Genomic DNA, 21,053 nt, shown 5'->3' with positions numbered 1-21,053 from the left:
GCAGTGATTCTCAGTGTTCCTGTCCAGACCCTTGCTCAACACCCCAACCCCCTGGGTTTACAAGTTAAGGTCAAGGTTCACCTAATTATCTGAAGCAGATTTTTGTCAACAAATATTAAGCCTGGGCTGAATGCATGGCTGGAGACAGTGCCAGCCCCTCTGATTCTCCTGGGTAGGGGAGATTTCTGAGCTGGCCTTATGGATGTCAGGAAGCAGGAGGGATCACTGCCAAGCTGAAACTCATCTTCAGCAAGGAGCCTTTTTCTCTCACTCTTTCTGGTGTCTTCACTAATGGGTGGGACAGCTGCCTCTTAGGGGCATCAGGTCTGTTGCTCTGGTATTCATCCCAACAGGGTCTCACTAACCCAAATTCGTTAATGGAAATTCTTGGCTTCTCTTCCTTCTCAGGAAGACCTAGCTCCTCCCCTTTTCAGCTTCACTATGCAGTAACTACTTGACCTTAAGTCACTGTGCCCGTTCCCCAGGTTCCCTATCCACAAAATGGAAGAGCTGTAAGGGTGAGGTGAAGCAGGTATACAAAGCAGCAAGCATAAGGCCATGTATCTACTTAGAGACCACCTCCTCCCGAGCAGACTCTACTACCAGGGTGTATATTCTGTCTACAATCCATCCCCTGGTTCTCTAATTAGTGGAGGGCTTTTCCCAGGGGTGTTAAATGTTAGTTAGTCCCTTAGAATAGGGCAAAAAGCCAGGTACATGCAGTGCCAATACTGTAGAACCTGCTAGCCAAATTCTGAGAGCCAGCTCAGGCAGGCCAGGGTCCATCTTTAGGTGTCACAGCAGAGCAGGCAGTGGTCCTGCTCTTACGGATGCTCGCTGTAATGTGCAGAGGCAGCACTGCGCATCAGACTCACACCCATGATCCACATTCACTTCTTCCTTTAAACTCCAGCATACTAGACACAGCACTATCCTCAGTTTACGGGTGGGAATCCTGAAGTTAGTGGTGGTCACCTGCTAGCCTTCAGCCACACCACTTTTAAGTAAGATGTTTTAAGACTTCTAGCTCAGGTCTGCTCATTGTCAATCCATCTCTAGGTTGCTTGGGGAACATCTCTGGTAACACATTAGACTAGCTTTCACATATTTGATCAAAAACAGGTACCAGTTACTATTTCCTAAGAGGTCTTACCTCAAAGTTATACTCAGGCCTTTTGAGGCGAAAGTTCCTAAATTAACTTTTTACAGCTTTATGAGGCAAGTTGCCCTTTTCCTTTGAAGCCCTTATCATTATTTTTAAGCACACATATAAATGTGATTACCTATTTTATGTTTATCTCTCTTAGACTACAGGTTCCATCAGGGCAGACAATGTATCTGCTCACTTCATCAGTTTTACATGTAATAAGCACTCCATAATAATTACCACATACATGAAGAAAAGTAATGCTACCCTCTCTTACAGGTGATAGAACTCCACCAAAAGGTCCTTTTTTCTCCCAAGTTTACCGTGTTAATAAGTTAGAGATCCCTGGGTCTTTAGAGTAGAAAAAAGCTTTCTAAGAGTAGACTCTTCCTATGAGGACCCCTCTCCAAGGGTTGTCAGAGCTCAGCATCAGTCATTGTGAAGGGCACACTGCTCAAATCTAGTCAGTCTGAGAGATCATCCACAGTAGGCTGGCTAGCTCCAGTCTGTAAACAATTATGGTACTATTATCACAATGCACTGGCTATGCTCATCCTAACAATGTTACCACTGTGATCACATTTGTACAGGGCATCACAGCATTCAGAACACTTTGATCTTCAATATGCTTGGGAAGCAGGCAGAAAGGCACTTCACAGGAGACCGAAACTTGTGAAGGGCCCAAGATAAAGAAACCACTAGAACCAAGACTCAATTCCATGTGGGAAATTTACTTTGTAACAGCAATTTAAAAATTACTTAAAAATGGTAAACATATTTAAGGTGTAAAGATACTGAAAATGTGAATTCAAATCTAAACACTAATACATGACCAGTTCATGTAAGTGGCAAACTTAAAGGTGGAAATTATCTTTCACTTAGAAGATCAGAATGGAAAGAAGAATTATAGAAGGCCAATGTCTTTTGATTCAGTTTTTACTTCTGAAAACATGAGGTGGGGAGGAGGCCAGGATCCACGTCAGACCTGCCTTTATAAACAGTGGCACAGGTGCAGGGTAACTGCCTCCCCTGCCAGCTGAGGCTCAAGCAGACTTCTCTAATGGTCTTACCACCCTCCAGGCATGTTTCAAGCAGAGTCAACACAGAGCTGCAAAATACGAGTCAGAATCCTAGCGCCAGACAGAGTTGCAGCCTGGGTGGACCACAAGGCTTCCGCCCAAGGGATGAAGGTCTTCACTTCCCAGGGAGAGAAAATAGCCAAGAGAAAGCATGGCCTCAATTCCCAGGAGTTTGAATGACAGCTCTTTAGAAAGACAAACATCAGAGAACCGCCGAGGGACTGATCACTGACGGAAAGGCTACACTGCATAGTGTCTACCACCTTACATATATTATTGCATGTAGTCACCATAACAAAGTTATAGGGTAGGGAAATCATCCTGAATATTTATAGAGGATGAAAGTGAAGTTCAGCTTGCTCAAGGACACACAGTTAATAAACAGTGGGACCACAGTCTAAATGTATAGTTGTCCTCTCCCAGACCTCAGGGCCCATATAAAGCCAGAAGGCCACTGCTCCAGGTATGTCCCCAAAGTCAGGCAGTCTTCCAGTTGAGTCTATGTAAATGCACCTATCTCTAGATGCCCTGAACTATGCGGAGGTGCACATGCTGGGGCTGATGACGGGTGAAGTACCTGTATGGATGATGGGTCTGGGGAGTGGAGTAAGCTGAAGAGACAGTGGGCAGATAAGAAAGTAGAAACACAGTACAAAGTGGAAATGAGACTGGGGTCAACAAAGCAGGAAAATGTACTGGACTCTCATGTAGCCATTTTGATGTGGGGTACACTTTCTCACCTGTCATCCTCGGTTGCAATATCACAGCATCATAATCTGATTTACAAATGAACACAGTACTTCTCAGAGTACGGGTATGCTCCATAACATTAATGCAAAGGAAGTCTCGATATCTGAAAATTTCTTTTCACTGGGAAGAGCCCAAGACTTTCCACCTAGTCTCTGTTTTTCTTCTCTTCTTTTCCATCTCCTGCATTTTGATGAATGCAGATGAGTGGCTTTACCTTTCTGGTAGGCAATAAAAGGCCTGTGCCCTGAGACCAAACTGCCCATTTGCTCAACTGAAGTCAAACGCCTTTGACATATGTCAAAATTCCATCGTTGCTACAAACTGCAAAGATGGCAACAAAGCTAAAACAATTGTATTTACTGTTGCTTAGTCTCCTAGATAAATAGATTTTAAACCTCTTGACAATGATGCACTATAAAAATACACTTTGAGTTACAGCACACAAGAGCACATATGTGTGTGTGTATGTATAAATGAAACAATACCAGGTTATATTATGGGTCATGCATGCAGTCTGATACTTTTATTCTATTCCAATTCATTTACAAACTAACTGGAATGACTCACTAGGGTGATTTTATGATCTACTTAAAGAGTTAAAACTTATACTCTGAAAATCACTATCCAGACCCAGAGTACAAGGACAAATTCACAGCATAACAGAACTCCCCCCAAAAAGGAAAGTAAATAAAGGTAGAGAAGCTCTCAGCAAATACAAGAGCTCTTTCTCTTCCACTGACAGTTCCAGAAAAGGATGAAATTAGCAGGAAGGGGGCCTGGAACATAGGTAATCATAGGCTAAAAGGGACTAGAGAAAAGTATAATTTATTAACAGAAGCAATGATCATAACAACAATAACAAAAAAAGAGCAGGCATTTAGCCTAGGGGTCACAGTGCCTGTGACCCACATTAGAGTGCCTGGGTTCAACTCCCAGCTCTGGTTCCTTACTCCAGTTTCTTGCCAGTGCACTGGATCCTAGGAGGAAGTAGTGATGGTTCAAGTAAACAGGTACCTGACACCTACACAGAGGCCTGGAGTGAGATGGCCCTGGTTGTGGAGGTGAGCTCTCTGTGTCTGTCTCTTCAAGTGGTTAGGTTCTGGCCACTCACGTGGGAAACCTGGATTGAGTTTCTGGCTCCCAGGTTCAGCATGACCCAGCACAGCCACAGCAGGTACCTGGGGGCACAGATGGGAGTTCTCTCTCTGCCTCTCAAACACAGAGATAGATAGTTTAAAAGGAACTCCTCTAGAACTTTTGATGATCCATATTCACCAAGCCTGATTCACAAGAAAGGCATTGTGGGAAAACGGATTTTATCCAACCCTGATTGAGAATATGTATAAATTGTGTGTGTGTTTGTGTATGGGAGTTTTGAAAACAGGCCAAGGGATAGTAGCTGTTACATCTGCAGAATTTCCAGTTATTAGGCTGACCTCAGGCGCAGGCAAGTGCTCTGGGGAGCATGTATCGAATCATAACTGAGCCTCTGGCTATGCTGAGGCAGTGGGCTATATCTTATGTTTTTCTGCATTTACTTTCAAGAAAATGTTGTAACTTAAATCTATATTGCTCCATCCCCTCACCAAGAAGCTCCTCTCTGGGGTCCAGTTTGGAAGCAACATTAATCCTCAATTTTCTTACAAAACACTCAGAGCCTTCAGTCATTCAGCTCAATGCTCATGAAGAAAAATGCAAACAGGGATGTGCAATTGCACTACTCACTTTTTTCTCATGAAATTATAGCTCCAAGTTGCACAATTTCAGGCCCTTTTTCTACAAACACACAATTTCTCCAGATGCAACCACACAGTTTGCCCCCACCGCTGATGTCTCCTACCAAAATTTTTAAAAACGCTGTTTTGGGTGGTGGGGGCAGGCAAAAGAGCCTGTATAAGGAAGTGCTCCACTCTAGGCTGCTTAGCTGTTACCACTGAAAATCAGATGCTGCTTTCCAATAATCACAGATTAACCCACCACTAAACATTCACACACTTGTCAGAATGAACCCAGTCTAAACATCCGATCAAATGTCTCATTTTTAATGGGCATCATCACCAGCAAGTATTGCTGAAATGGGTTATGTGGGGGAGAAAATAAAATTTTTTTTAGCCCTTCGTACAAAAAGCCTGGATTTCCACTTGTCTGGTGTCACAAAGTGTCAAGAAAAGAGTGAAACCGAGATTTTCAAGGTCACATCTAGGCCTTTAGGGAGTTATCTGAAAATGACATGAGAGTTATTATGATGTTTTATCATATTTTGTATTTGGATGCATGTTTAAGTTGTCTGAACTCAAAAATATACCCAAGTTTCTATCCCCATTCCAAGCATATCCGGGGCCAGCTCCTGATGTGGGAGCCCCGGGGGCTCCTGGTGACAGTGTAGGTAGGTCTCAGCCTCCACTGACAGTTTCTGGGAGGAAGCCACTGCTTCCAGCTAGGAAAAGGCTCGGATTGTGATGTGCCATCACTCAGTCTACCTGAGAATGACTGCAAAAGGTTCAAGCTCCAATAGGAAACCATGATTTCCTACCCCACCTGCCCCCTTTTCTGAGAAGCAGAGAGACAGACAAAGCTCCTATCTGCTGGCTAATACCCCAAATGCCCACAATGGCCAGGACTGTGCCACACCAAAACAGGAAACTGGTAATTTAACCTAGGTCTATTGTTTGGGTGGCAGGGACACAACTGCTTGAACAGTCACCTACAAACCCCTCCAAGGGTGTACATTGGCTGGAAGCTGGAATCAGAAGCCAGAGCTGGGATTTGAACCCAGGCACTCTTAGGTGGGGCATGGTCATCTTAACCAGTGTCTTAACTGCTATGTCAAATGCTTGCCTCTGTCTTCCTATCTTATCAATGTGATCATCCCCTTAACTGATTTAGAAAATGGCACCAGGGGAGGAAAGGTAGACTAGGCTTCTAGCAAATGGTGAAGTTGACAAACTTCCTGCTCCTCATGGTCTCCAAATGCATTTAGCAGGTCATAGGGAATGAGAGACTAATACCACTCTGCTAAATCAACAGGGGTCTAAACAGGTGGGAAATCAAGTTAGGAGTCATCTCTAGTGAGTGGAAATCAAATGTCACTTGACATGTATAGGAAACAATGCTGATATTTATTAACTTACTGAATTCAAGAAGTAAAGAGTGAGATGGAAAGACAGAGAGTTCCAATCTGTTGACTAACTCCCCAAATGCCCACAATAGTTGGTGCTGGGCCAGGTCAAACCTAGGGGCCAGGATCTCTCAAGTGAGTGCACAGAACCAACTATTTGAGTCATAATCTGCTAACTCTCAGAGTGCACATTAGCAGAAACCTGTAAATGGAGACAGAGCTAGGACCTGAACCCAGCCATTCTAGTATGGGATATGGGCATTCTGACTGGTGGCTTAACTATTGGGCTAAACTACCCACCCTAAAGGTTTAGATTTTTGCCATGATTGTCAGAGTCTCACTAACCAACAGGCATGGCCCTTGAGAACTTCTACAAAGATAAGTGGTGCAATCTGGTTGAACAGGAATGCAATGAATTCTCACTTTAAAAATAAAGCCATGGGGCCGGTGCCGCGGCTCACTAGGCTAATCCTCCGCCTAGCGGCGCCGGCACACCGGGTTCTAGTCCCGGTCGGGGCGCCAGATTCTGTCCCGGTTGCCCCTCTTCCAGGCCAGCTCTCTGCTGTGGCCAGGGAGTGCAGTGGAGGATGGCCCAGGTGCTTGGGCCCTGCACCCCATGGGAGACCAGGAAAAGCACCTGGCTCCTGGCTCCTGCCATTGGATCAGCGTGGTGCACCGGCCGCAGCGCACCGGCCGCGGCGGCCATTGGAGGGTGAACCAACAGAAAAGGAAGACCTTTCTCTCTGTCTCTCTCTCTCACTGTCCGCTCTGCCTGTCAAAAAAAAAAAAAAAAAAAAAAAAAAAAAAAAAAAAGTTTCGTAAACATGAAAAAAAAAAAAATAAAGCCATGGGCCCGGCACTGTGGCATAGCAGGTAAAGCCACTACCTGCAGTGCTGGCATCCCAAATGGGTACCAGTTCAAGTCCCAGCTGCTCCACTTACAATCCAGGTCCCTGTTAATGCACCTGAGAAAGCCAAGGAAGATGGTCCAAGTTCTTGGGCCCCTGTACCCATGTGGGAAGACCTAGGAAGAATCTCCTGGCTTCTGGCTTTGCATCAGCCCAGCTCTGGCCATTGAAGCCATTTGTGGAGTGACCCAGCTGATGGAAGCTCTTTCTTTGTCTCTTCCTCTCTCTAACTCTACCTTTCAAATAAATAAATGTTTTAAAAAATATATTATTTACCTAATCAGTACAAACACAAATGTATACAGATGAAACACATTTCATGAAATCATTCTTACCCTTACTATGTTGTAGTATACTGATATTTTCTATTGATTCTGAAACAATAAAATCGGAAGATCAGGTCATGATCCATTAAAATGATTTCATGACCCACCAGTGTGTGGAGAGCAGCAAGTGGGAAAAATAAACAATACCAAAAAACCATATCCTGAAGCTGTTATCTGTTCCCATTAAACTGTTTCTATGTTTGGGGTGGGCTGGAGAGACTTGGTGATTAGGGAAGCACAGAATCTTAGGTTTGGTTTGAGAGCAACAGAGAAAAATGAAGAAACCAGTGATTTTTCTGACTGGTATCCCTCATCCTCCAATCCTAGGTTTTTAGAGGCAGGCAGCTGGAAAACCAGGGACCTGATGCAGGACTAAGATGGCACAGAGAAAAGTAGAAAACATCCAAAGTAAGAGCAAACAAAAGAAAATACTCAATTTAAATTCCTCCATGTAAAACTCTTGAGCCAGAAAATATGATAACATCATAAATGGTATAAAATATGACCTGAAGTTATATTATTCACATTTCCTGAAATGATGGTTCCCTTATGACTTAAAAAAAGAAAAATTAAGAGAATTAAGAGAATAAAATGTGTTTTTCCTCTAATATTATTGTGCAACTGCATCAAATGAAGTCATTAATTTCAGCATTTGGAATAGTTTCAGGCTGAAAATGTCTACAAGCATATCTCCACATTTTCAAAAAAATAATTATCTCTCTATCTTACTAGACTAAGCATCTCACTGTTTGGACAGCTAACTATAGAAAGGTTACATTTAAACAGGTGTCTTTTAACTTTTTTTATCTTTGCTCATGCAGTTTCAGAAGACAAAAGTCAAGATCTGGTTGGAAACATACCAGGGGATTCTAATTCAATCCCATCAAGGTGGCATGTGCCAATGCCATCTCACTACTCCAAGTGATCAATTTCAGTTCACAATTGATCATAATGAAAGGACTAAGAGTCAAAGGGAGCACAAAAACAAGTCTAGTATCTGCTAACACCAACCGATAGAATAAATAAAGGGGAGAGTGATTCAACATGGGAAGTGAGATACTCAGCAGACTCATAGAATGGCGGATGTCCTAAATAGCACTCTGGCCTCAGAATCAGCCCTAAAGGCACTCGGATCTGGCTGAAAAGCCCATGAGAGTATTTCAGGCATGGAAAGCCAAGACACTCTGGCAAAAAGATCTCTGTGAGTGAGATCCCAGTGGAAATAACAGGTCTTCAAAGAGGGAGGTGCCTTTCTCTGAAGGGAGGAGAGAACCTCCACTTTGACTATGACCGTGTCTAAACAAGATAAGAGTCGGAGAACTCAAGGGGCTTCCATAGCCTTGGAAACTCATAACTGGTGCATAGGGAGATTACTGATGCCATAAACAGGAGTGTCAATTGGTAAAGTCAACAACAGGAGTCACTGTGCACTTACTCCTCATGTAGGATCTCTGTCCTTAACGTGCTGTACACTGAGGCTTAATGCTATAACGAGTACTCAAACAGTATATTTCACTTTGTGTTTCTATGGGGGTGCAAACGACTGAAATCTTTACTTAATGTACACTAAACTGATCTTCTGTAAAAAAAAAAAAAAAAGAAAAGAAAGAAATTATCAATTCCCAACTTGACTCTCACTGGGATTAAACATGACAATAGGTCAGATCTGATTTCATCATCATTTAAAAAAAATCATCTATTATTTTTCACTTTATGTTTCTGTGTGGGAGCAAACTGTTGAAATACTTACTTAAGGTATACTAAGCTGATCTTCTGTATATTAAGATAATCGAAAATGAATCTTGATGTGAATGGAAGGGGAGAGGGAGTGGGAAAGGGGAGGGTTGTGGGTGGGAGGGACGGTATGGGGGGGGAAGCCATTGTAACACATGAGTCGTACTTTGGAAATTTATATTCATTAAATAAAAGATTAAAAAAAAAAAGTCAAGATCTGGGAAATAAAACTAAAGGTTTGGCATTAGATATAGGATCCAGGGGGAGCTTTATGTGGTTCAGCAGGTCAAGCCACTACTGGGGATGCTCACATCTCACCTGGGAGTGCTGGCTGGAGTCTAGGCTCATGTACATGGAGTTCCTGGCTTCTGGCTTCAGCCTGGCCCAGCCCCAGCTGTTATGGTTATTTGGGGAACAAACCAGCAGATGGAAGAGATTTCTTTCTCTATGTCTTTCAAATAAATTGAGTCTTTCCTTTTTTTTTTTTTTTTGAAAATGTATTTCTTTATTTGAAAGGCAGAGTTACAGAAAAGCATAGTCAGAAAAAGAGAGGGGGAGAGAGGGAGTGGGGAGATGGGGAGAGAGGGAGAGAGAGAGGGTTTCCATCCACTGGTTCATTCCCCAAGTGGCCACAAGGGCTGATCCAAAACCAGGAGCCAAGAGTTTCCTCTGGGTCTCCTACACAGGTGCAGGGGCCCAAGGATTTCAGCCATCTTCCTGCTTTCACTCTTTTTTCTTTTTAAAGACAGGATTAACAGGGCCAGCACTGTGGCACAGGAGGTAAAGCTGCCGCCTGCTGTGCCAGCATCCCATATAGGTGCTGGTTCGAGTTCCAGCTGCTCCACTTCCAATCCAGCTCTCTGCTATGGCTTGGGAAAGCAGTGGAAGATGGCCCAAGTCCTTGGGCCCCTGCACCCATGTGGAAGACCCAGAGGAAGCTCCTGGCTCCTGGCTTCGGATTGGCTCTTGCAGCCACTTTGGGGAGTGAACCAGTGGCTAGAAGACTTCCCGCCCCCCCATCTCTGCTTCTCTGTATCTCTGCCTTTCAAATAAAGAAATCTTAAAAATAAATAAAGACAGGATTCTCATGGGAAAGTCACAACTTCCACCACATACCTTGCAACCACTGCTCTGCATTTCTTCAGCCCATTGACTCCCATTTGCCACAGAAACATCAACTGTATGACACTGATGAAAGTGGTCTGTGATGGTAGAAATTATGTGAGTCTGTGGATCTAATGCTATTTCAGTGGCTTTTATTTAACTTCTTTTATGGGAAAAATTACTTACTGCTATAAATGGTTGAGTAAGCAGAGCCTCGGAAACAGATTTAACAAATCCAACTTCATCACATAATGGATTATCATTAGCAAGGCATGAGTTTATATGATCTGTTAATTAAGTAGAACAAATATAATGTCTTGGGTTGATAAAATCCAAGATGTTTTACTCATCAAACTCCAATCCATCTCTTCAATGTACTTACCTTCATCTCCCCATTGTCCCCCACCTCTTTATACCTTTCTAAACCCACACTTTCCAAGCCAACACAACCCATGCACCAAAAGAACAAACTGGGAAGATTATTAGGCCTCAATATCACTGCAAACATAAACATCAGTGTCTCTCAATCCCTAAAACAGTGCAGTACCCCCCACTGTGCTGTTTCCTGCCGTGTGTACAGCATTCAGCCCACGGTTACATGCATGTTTAGTTTAGGCTGCATTTGATTCATATATTACTGTGAGATTCAATGCTGAATATTCCCCAGATAGAGAGATCTGTGAGTAAAGAACACATTTCAACAGCAAATACAGATTACTTTTTTTTTCACTTGCTACCGACACAAGTAATGATATATATATAACTGTATACTACAGGGATCAGCTTTGCCCGATACATTCTAATGTGACAACTTACAGACCTATAAGGAAAAATGACTGCCCAACAAAGAATACACTAATAATTTATAGAACCAAGTAAAAGTGCCTTGCCAGAAGCTAAATGACAAACTCAAGAAACAAGTCTCAGACTTGAAGGAGATTTCAGTCCACCTTAGTGTAGCTACACTACACTATTCCCACCAAAGTGTGCTAATCAGGAATCCTGTAAGGGGTGTCAGATACTTATGGAGCATGTGGTTAAGAGAAAAGAGGGCCCCTAGGTGGCCAAGTTCCCCGATCCCGAAATAAGAAATGCAGGTACGGATGTGTTTCTCTTGGCAAACCTGGTATCAAGGATCTGAAATATCAAGAGCTCTGAGGGGACAGCAGGAATTTTTGGAACCCCACATCGCTCCCAATATGAATGAAGTTAATTGTCACAGGACTATCACTCTTGTCCTATCTCATCATGTTCTGTGTATCTGGAAGGCTGCCCCCCTCTGAATCCCCTAATTAATTCTCCCTCAATGATCATTCCTTCTTGGGATCACTGATGGGGGTCAGATACACTCCTGGAGCTTGCACAGCTACCAGACAGAGCTTGAAATAGGACCTGTGCCCTCTTCTGCCAGGGCAATAGAGATGTCAAATTCACCTATATTCCACCAGCACCAAACATAGAGTCTATCACATAATATACACTTGATGAATGCATAATTATATATGGATGATACAACTTCCTGTCTCTTCACTTTTTTTTTTAAGATTTATTTATTTAGAAGCAGAGTTATAGAGAGGCAGAGGCAGAGGCAGAGAGAGAGAGGTCTTCCATCTGCTGGTTCACTCTCTAAATGGCTCCAATATCCAGAGTTGGGCTGATCCAAAGCCAGGAGCCTGGAGCTTCTTCCAGGTCTCCCACATGGGTTCAGGGGCCCAAGGACTTGGCCCATCCTCTGTGGCTTTCCCAGGCACATTAGCAGGGAGCTTAATCAGAAGTAGAGCAGCAGGGACTCAAAACGGTGCCTATATGGGACGCTGGCACTGCAGGGGGAGGATTTACCCATTGTACCACAGCTCCATGCCCTGTATCTCCATTTCAAAGGCAGAGTAGCAATTATGGTACTCGTAATTAATTACAACAACATACAAATTAGAAAACTGTAATATTTCCTAAACAAAATAAGAACAAAGAAATCAAGGCAAAATTATTTTTATGAAGGCAAAGAGCTATTTACTTACACATATTCAAATCAAACAACACACTGATACATATATCATCACTGGAATGAGAATTTACCCCTATGTGTGCCCAGCTGCAAAAGCAACTAAAATCTTGTATTTCCTTTTCCAACCTAAACTGAGTCAGGTTCTTGCCCACATTGATTTGCTGGGCAAAATCAAACTAACCCTGCAACACGTTGTATTTTTATCTTCACACTCTGCTGTGCTGACTTCTCTTGTCATACTTGCTCGGATGATCTAGACACTTAGAAGCCAGGGTATAAAGTCTGGTGATTTATTCCTTTCCATGTGATGTTACTGCTCCTTCAGCACTCGGCTTCAGGAAGACGATGGACATTATTAAATTATTTGACAATGACAAAGTGAACTAGGATGGCATTATGTGCATACATTTTTTAATGGGATTTGCTGTGTGCTATTACTCCTGCTTGTCCATTCGGATGAAAAGTGCCTGTTTATGAAATGAGCCTGTGGACTCTGACAGATTTAATACCTAATATCAGCTAGGGAAAGCAATGGAAGCTAACTTCAAAGGTCAGGTGAGCATTCTGATGGAACATCAGGGGATTCAGTTACAGTAAATAAAAATTTACAGACTGCCTGGGGTAGACAATGCACTAAGCCCTCTCTCTCTCACTTAGGTGTTATTTTATCTTTAATTACTATCCCCTTGAAAAGGGGGTATGAACACTATGACATATCCAAATCTCCAGTCAGAAATGAGGCTTGGGGCTTGCACTGTGGCACAGTAGGCTAAGCCACTGCCTGTGACGCCATCGCCCCATTTGGGCAGTGGTTCAAGTCCCCAATGCTTCACTTCAATCCAGCTCCCTACTAATGTACCTGGGAAAGCAGAGGATGGCCTGAGTGCCTGAGCCCCTGCTACCACCAATGTGGGAGACCTAAATGAAGCTCCTGCCTCCAGGCTTTGACCTGGCCCAGCCCTGGCTGTTGTGGCTATTTGCAGGGTGAACCAGTGGATGGAAGCTCTTTCTCTTTCTGTCTCTCTAACTGTCTTTCAAATAAATATATAAATCCTAAAAAAAAAAAAAAAAAAGTGAGGCTTTCTGAACTGGTTAGAGATTTTAACAGCAAAAGCCCCCCCGCCAAATAATAACCAACACTCATTTTTTTAAACATCCATCTCCAAATTTTTGTGTAAGTAGTAAGATGCCACGAATAATTTACTTAGGACAAAGGCAGTGGAAAGTAAATATGTTTGTTCCAGAGTCTTAAGTAGATTTTTCTGTGGTTGTGGTTTATGGTAATGGATGGATACCTACCATTATGCAATAAAGCTAATTTCAAAGAAATCTGAGCTCACCAAGAATTCAAATACATGCAAGAGCAATTTTCTAGCATATTTGAATTACAAGGAATCCAGCCCTGCTTTCCTTGTCTTCTAATGATTCTCTAATGATTCTAAGAACCTCCATAGAAAGCTCATTTTCAGCTAATAGTATCTAATGGAAGTCATCCCTACTCATCATTCTGTTCTTTTATTTTCAAGGCCTTCGAGATCAACTGCACAGGAATAGATTGCATTATTAGATGCATCCCAGTCTCTGAGAGACATCAATTTCCAAACGTTATTGCCAAGGCCATGCCAAAGAGTTGAAAAGAAATACCCTAAAAAAGGAGCGTTTGTTCTGATGACTTATCCAGAGCAGTTAACCTGCTGCCATGTGAAGAGACTACAGTGTGCTCACTTTCCATCTTGGTGAGAGGCAGAGTTATTTCTAATTATACTTTAAGGCCGTTTTCTCAGCTGAAGTTAAACAAAAGTTGAGAAAATGTATGCACTTTGAAAAGCAATCATCCACTCTGCTGGTAAATCACACACAATTTAATACAAATTCTGCCTGGGCAATTTAGGGGGTTCATGTAAATGACTGATTACTATTTTCTAACTAACAGGAAAACAAGTTACTCTCATTGGTGAGAGAAGGGAAGTAAAAAATATTCATTTAATGTCCCAGTTAGACCATATATCGTTAATGTGTAAAATGGGACCTAGATACTTACTCTATATCTGTTTGATGTTCTGTTAGGATTAACCACAGACTGGTGACAAGCCCTTCAAACAAAAATGACCTTCATGTTTTCACGAAAATGTCATTTCTGCAACTTATTAACCAGGTGTGACTTGGGACAAGCGAGTTCCCTTCTGTTACGTGGGCCTAGGTTTCTTACGATTTTGTACGATTTACACACAGTCAGCAACTAGGCATTGGGGCCAGCACTGTGGTACAGGGTTTAAGATGCTGCTTGGGATCCTCACATCACTTATCAGACATTGGTTTGAGTCCCAGCTGCTCCATTTCTTAACCAGCTTCCTGTTAGTGTGCCTGAGAAGACAGTGGATGATGGCCCAAGTGATTGGGGCCCTGCCACCCATGGGAGAGGCCCATATGGAGTTCCTTGCTCCTGGCTTCAGGCAAGCCCACACCTGGCTTTTGCAGCCATTTGGGGAGTAGACCAGAAGATGGAAGATCCTCTTTCTCTCTTTGTCTCTCCCTGTCACTCTGCGTGTTAAATAAATAATTATATAAATCTTTAAAAAAAAAAACTCTACATATTTGTTTACTCTGCTATTAGACATGATCTTGATGTTCACCTTGGCTCTGGGACATAACTGTGCTTTTTCCTAACTAGAGAATAAACTCAGGACCAAAATATGTAGATCCTAACGGTTAAGTTCCCTAATATAAGGAGAATGCCTATCCCCAAATACACTGCCCACCTCTTCTATTTATACCCACATCCCCTCACTTGATACCTAATTCTACTTCTGGGATTTATTACCTGCCTTGTGCTACGCACCGCCTTCTTCCTAAAGAGGTCTCCGAAAATGCAAATGCTCAAGGAAAGTAATTATAACTATTATCACTTTGTGATAATGTGCTTGTGTGGTTTTGCTCCTGAATAGAATTATCTCACACACTAATTCTTGGTATCTGGAAAAGGATAAAATTGCTTTTAAAGAGGGACCAAAGGGCACAGGATATGTTCCACAATGTTGCTTAAATAAGCTGTGCCAGTTAATCATTCACTAGGCACTAAGAACCTTGTAGGAGGAAACTAAAGAAAATGGTGTAAGTAATTGCCTCTAAGGAGGGGATCTGGGCAGCCCTGTGTAGGGGCGAGGCTGGTGTTGCGGTGCAAAGGGTTAAGCTGCTGCTTGGGATGCCCAAATCCCATTGGGACACCTGCGTCCCATATTAGAGCGCTGGTTCAAGTTCCAGCTGCTACGTTCTGATGCACCTTCCTGCTAATACATCCTGGGAGGCAGTAGATCATTGCCCAAATACTTGCGCCCCTGCCAACCACGTGAGAGACCGGAGAATTCCTAGCTCCTGGCTTCAGCCTGGCCCAGTCAGAGCTGTTGTGGCCACTTGGGGAATGAACCAGTGGAAAATGTATCTTTTTCTGTCTCTGTCACTTTGTGTTTCAAATAGATGAAAATAAACATTAAAAAAAAAAAGAATGGTCGTAGAAGGTAAGACTGTGTACTCTCTTGCACATTTTGCATTTGGTCCTGCTGCCATGTATTATGTCTCAAAAAGTTTAATTAAAAAAAAAAAACTTCATCTTCACACCTTGCCACTTGTACTAAACCAAATTTTAGGTAATTTTCACAGGATGGGACATTTAGAAGTTGATTTTTCTCCCTAAAACGTTAAATTGGATTCACTTAAAATATGATAGGCTTGGGGCTGGTGCTGTGGCATAGCGGGTAAAGCCGCTGCCTGCAGTGCCGGAATCCCATATGGGTACAGGTTTGCGACCTGGCTGCTCTACTTCTGATCCAGCTCTCTGCTATGGCCTGGGAAAGCAGTAGAAGATGGCCCAAGTGCTTGGGCCCCTGCACCCACGTGGGTGACCTGGAAGAAGTTCCTGGTTCCTGGCTTTGGATCGGCTCAGCTGCAGCCATTCTAGCCATCTGGGGAGTGAACCAGCAGGTGTAAGACTTCGCTCTCTGCCTCTGCCTCTCTGTAACTCTGCCTTTCAAATAAATAAATAAATAAATCTTTTTTAAAAAATATGATATGCTCTTCCAGGATGATCTGTCTGTAAAGTATTAAACACATTAAAAACGCTCATAGTTCTGAAGATAGTCATTAGGCAATTAACATTATTTACTGACTCTCTGTATACATACTCCTTCTCTAAAATGTCAGCTTCCTGCACACACAAGCCTGTGTTTTATTAATCTCTGAAGGCTCCACTGAGGCAAACATTGGCTTTCACAGGAGCACTTCCTTGAGTTCAGTTCTCAGTCCCTTCTCCAAAGAAAAAAAGTCAATAAATACAACATCTTTGAATAAAAAGGAATTTCTAAAAATTTGCATAAAAAGAAACAAAATAACAAGATACAGCTACAGGGAGAGGGAGAGGAAGAGAGAAACAAATCATATGTACTTCTAGTAAAACTTCTGGGACTTAATTGGTTGGAAATGTTTTCAAAACACCAAGTTTGTCATAAGAAAGAACTGAGATTGACCTGGAACCATGGAGACATCTGCTCAATAAAATCCTTGCTATGCACCCATTTTGTGCAAGGTCTTGGGGATAAATGCTGAACAATGCAGACATGATCCCTGTCCTGACAGTTTACATAATAGTGGGGCATACGGAAAGATCAATCAGCAATTATCATATAGTATGATAAATATCATAGGAGAGAACTGACCAATTCCATTCCTGGAAAGCCAATATCTAACATCAGAGGGTGGAATTATGACTTTGAAGTCCTGAAAATCTGAGTTCAAATGCCAGTTTCACCAGCTCCACTCTATATTCTTGGCCAATGTATTTACTCTATCTAAGCCACAACTCCAGCATTAAAATAGAAACAATGACAATGTTTCACTCAAAGAGTTTGTGTAAGCATTAATAAAATGCAAGTCCTACATCAGGCACAGTGTGTGGCAGATGGCAAGCTCTCATCAATGTTAGCTAATAATGCTAATGATGCTGGTAAGCCGAGGACTGAAACGTGTATAGGAACAGGCAGGTACAAAAGAAGCAGAGGAGAAGGAAGCAGCTTGTCCCAGACAAAGGAAAAACGTGCCTAGAAAAGCAATAATAAAGTGATCTTGAGACAAGTGTTGGGAGGTGCGTATGGTCGGGTCAGGGATGCAGCTGACGCTAGAAGGGCAAGCTGAGCCCAGGTTTATGGAAGCTCAATGGGGCCCTTCAAGAGGCGCAAGATCAGATTTGAGTTTTCAAAAGGTCAGCTTGGCTACAGTGTGGGGATAGAATGAAGAGTAATGGGTCTGGAGTTGGGGAAGGCAGTGATGATCTTTTTAAGATAATTTCTTGGCTGTGATGGTTTTTCAGAGTTAGGAAGAAAGATATATATGTAACAATCCAATGAAAGCCCTGAAGTAACTACCAGCTCATCTGCTTTAGCTAATGGGCATTCATTCATTCATTCATTCAACAAACATTGACACCTGCTAAGGCAGAGAGCTGGTGTTGTGAGAGATTTCCAAAAGCATTACCCTGCTCTCTAACAGCAACCTGTCCAACATGGACTGCCCATATTCCTCTCCCCGGCAGGCAGACCTGCTACCCTGGTGACCCAGATCATGTGCAATGGCAAGAGTGTCCCTGAGAGAGACCATACACCAGCAGGAGACCCAAACCAGAGGACAGTGTCACAGAAAAGATTAGGATGGAGCCGAAAACGCGAGATGACTCTCCTCTGCCTCTTTTCAAGCAAACATCACTAATGGGAAGCAAGCTACACATTAGTGTCTGTGTGTGAGAAGGGCTGAAGAAAATGGGAATTTATGTGTGAGTGAGTGAGGGCAGATTTGTTGAAGCAGACCTGCATCTACACATCAAAAGTCTTGCCCAAATCCAACAACCTTGTTAGATCAGGTCAGCCCTCTCCCTAGAGCAGCTTAGGGGAATCTCCCTGCATCAGGGAGGCTAACAGGTCCAATAACACTGTGCTGATAAAGTTCTGGGAGAAATTTCATGAATTTTATGCCCAGAAAGCTTTCCACCCGGCAGCATCCCAGAAGAGGGTAGGGAGGGTGGGAGAGGACAAATGGTGGGTCCATAGCTATAATAACTCCAGTCTAAAAGCAGACGAGATGCCCACCTGCTATGTCAGGTGTATTCTTTTCATTAAGCTTCACTAGCATGCTCTCTGATGCCTGAAATTCTTTTCTTGTAGGAAGAGAAAAACCTCTGATCAGCCATCTCCTGTAACACAACTACATTAGTGGATGGCTGACACCTCTTTTTCAAGGAGTAAATTCTTCCATAACCCAAGTGAATAGTCAATGCTGATTAAATATCTTGTCCTATTAACTTCAGGTGGATTCACAGATTGATTGCAATTTGCAGTAGGTATTGTAATGCCCATCTTATAGCTGAGAAAACTGAGGCAAGAGACACTTCCTCAAAGTCACACAATCAGGAAGTAGTGGAACTGAGACACAGTCTAATGTTCTCATCCACTGCGCTATCCAACATGGGGCAGTGGACCAAGGGGGCTGGTATCACAACTAAACCAGTTTAAAATGTACACCTGAAAATCTAGGTAGAAAACAAAGATCACAGCACGCTTGGTATCATGAAGGCCAAAGCTCGGAAGTTTTTATTGTAGGAATAAAATGAGTAAGTACGGCAACAGTCTCTTGGGAGCACACTGGACTACCCTGGTCGAATGAGCACCATTCTCAAACGATTTTCAAGCCACAACTCTACCATATGGCCTAGAACACCTCTGAATGTATTCGAATGGATTTCCTTCCTTAGCAGTTTAAAATGGGTAGCAGAGGAGATAAAGGGGCGAAGAAATTGATGAGATCTGAAAGACTTTTGGTTTTTGGTTAAAGTAGGAGTTAAAAAAAAAAGCAATTATCTCAGTGAGAAACAAATGGAATACGCTTATTCTCAGACTACGTGGGTTCCACCAGCCACACAGCAGAGCACGTGTGGGACCAGCACATAATCATCATAAGCTCTATGAGGCATTTTAACACTTCGGAGTGGACTAAAAACAAAATGGGGAGGGGAAGTGCGGAAAAAGCCCAAGACCTCCAGACAGGAAAGAAACCACCTGCTTCTTGAAATGCCGCTGAATGCCACTAGCAGTCTTGGGCCCGGCTCTTAAAGGGGAGTGAGAAGATTCCCAAGCCAGATGGCACTTTCAAATCCACCCTCACTGTCATTCCCCACTAACCTACATTGTGTTTAAAGTAATCACAGCCATTCTCACAAACCGCAACATTTAAAAGTGGTCATTGCCCCCTGCGGACACAAAAAGCTCTTTGAATGGCAGCGAGTTTTAAAAAAAAAGAATATGAATTATTAAATTTGTGGAACAAATTTGGTCTCTAAACCAACACACACCCCCAGCATCCCACAGAGAGTACAGCGCCTCAGACATGGCCCATTCATGCGCACACATTCGGCACCGCTCGCCAGCCACACACTCGGCAAATTCGGTCGCACGCAAATTGTCTCCACCACTGAAAAGTGAGTCGGGACGCCCCCCCGGGTCGGTGGGGCCGACACCCCATTAATTCATCCGGCACCAGGCAGGACTTGGGGGGCTTCAGTGTCACCGACTGGCGCTGTCCCTGGAGGGACGCCAAGGCTCACTCGCCCCGCTCCCCAGGGACACTGAGACTGGCACCTTGCTTGTGCCGGGTATTTACAAATAAAAACGCTTGCGAGATGGCTTCCTCAGCCCACCCACCTGCCGAGTCCGCACCGGACTCGGCTGGATCGCCTCGAAGGGGCTGACTGCTCTCCCAGACTCGCTCTCACACACACACCCTCGCCCCGCAATGGGAAGTTGTGAACTAGCCCGGGGCCCCGTTCCGCGAGTCCGCGTTGCGCGAGGCCCCAGCGCGCGCCCCCGGCCGCGCCCCTCGCGTCGCCGGCCGGCAGTTACCTCCTTCCTCCGGCTCGGCGCCCCGGGGCGGGTGATGAGGGCCGTCTCCTCACACACCACGGCCACGTCCTCCACGAACACGCAGTCCGGGAGGCTCTCGTCTGCCGGCAGCTCCACCACCTGCAGCCCCAGCTTACTGCCCAGCACGCCCACGTAGAGCTGGTGCTGCCGCTCAGCGCGGGCGAAATCCACCTCCTCGCCCTTGGCGCGCCTCAGCGCGTGCTGGCTGAGGGACTCGGGCAGCGCCCGCACCACGGCGTGGGTAGCCCGGCCGAAAGCGGCGGGGTGGCCGAGCCCGGCCATGGCTCCGGGAGGCGGCGGGGCGCGGCGGCAGGGTCGGTGGCGGGTAGCGTGCGCGGAGCCTGCGAGCGCCCGGCGGCTCCCCTTGGCAGCGGATGAATGTGGTGCAGAAGGCGCCCGGCTCGCGCCCGGAGCCCTGCCCGCGCCACTGAGCATGCCCAGAGCTCCGGGCGCCGGCCCGCGCGCAACCCGCGCGCCCACTCCGGCGCTCCCAGGTTTTGCGGCCGCGCGGGCTGGAGTTGTAGTCTTGAGCACCGCGTGAGGCGTGGGGCTTGGGAAAGCCGCCGAGAAAGCGGTGCGGGCCGGCGGTATACTCGGGTGGGGACACCTCGGCGAGAAGTACCGCCGCCCTGCACCTGATGGTGTATTGACGGCAGGTGCACGCCTCACACCGTCCCCCAGCACGGACCTGGGCAGCACGCTGTGGGCTGCATAGAGAGAAGGAAGGGCTTCGAGGTCAAGAAGCGAGACATGGGACGGTTCTTTCGTGCATAAGTATGTGGGTCTCTTTCCTGGCTGAGCATCTAGTCCTTGCGTGGAAAATAGAAACCATCAGGTCCTAGTCTCCCAGGCTCATAGCCTCCCTCCTCTAGTTTAGAGTTCCCTTGCTTTGCTTGTACTAACTCACTAAATTGAGGAAGAGGT

General features: G+C 44.5%; 1 protein-coding gene across 2 annotated transcripts in view; it reads right to left on the bottom strand.

Annotated features, from left to right (window-relative positions):
- The window catches only part of DDAH1 (dimethylarginine dimethylaminohydrolase 1), a 163,653-nt gene extending 143,078 nt beyond the window's left edge, over positions 1-20,575 (bottom strand). Inside the window, exon 1 of one of the 2 annotated variants that reach the window (XM_002715885.6) lies at positions 20,109-20,575. In XM_002715885.6, coding sequence (XP_002715931.4) covers positions 20,109-20,564 — 456 coding nt within the window. In that variant the 5' untranslated portion in view covers positions 20,565-20,575. Of the gene's footprint in view, positions 1-19,910; positions 19,931-20,108 lie in introns of those variants that run through there. The other variant, XM_089337110.1, reaches the window with a different exon arrangement.
- Between the last annotated feature and the right edge of the window lie 478 nt (positions 20,576-21,053).

Source organism: Oryctolagus cuniculus, chromosome 7 (genome assembly GCF_051225735.1).
Source record: "Oryctolagus cuniculus isolate XC-2025 breed Fujian yellow rabbit chromosome 7, ASM5122573v1, whole genome shotgun sequence".
Lineage (NCBI taxonomy): Eukaryota > Metazoa > Chordata > Mammalia > Lagomorpha > Leporidae > Oryctolagus > Oryctolagus cuniculus.
This window is presented reverse-complemented; position numbering and strand designations above follow the sequence as displayed.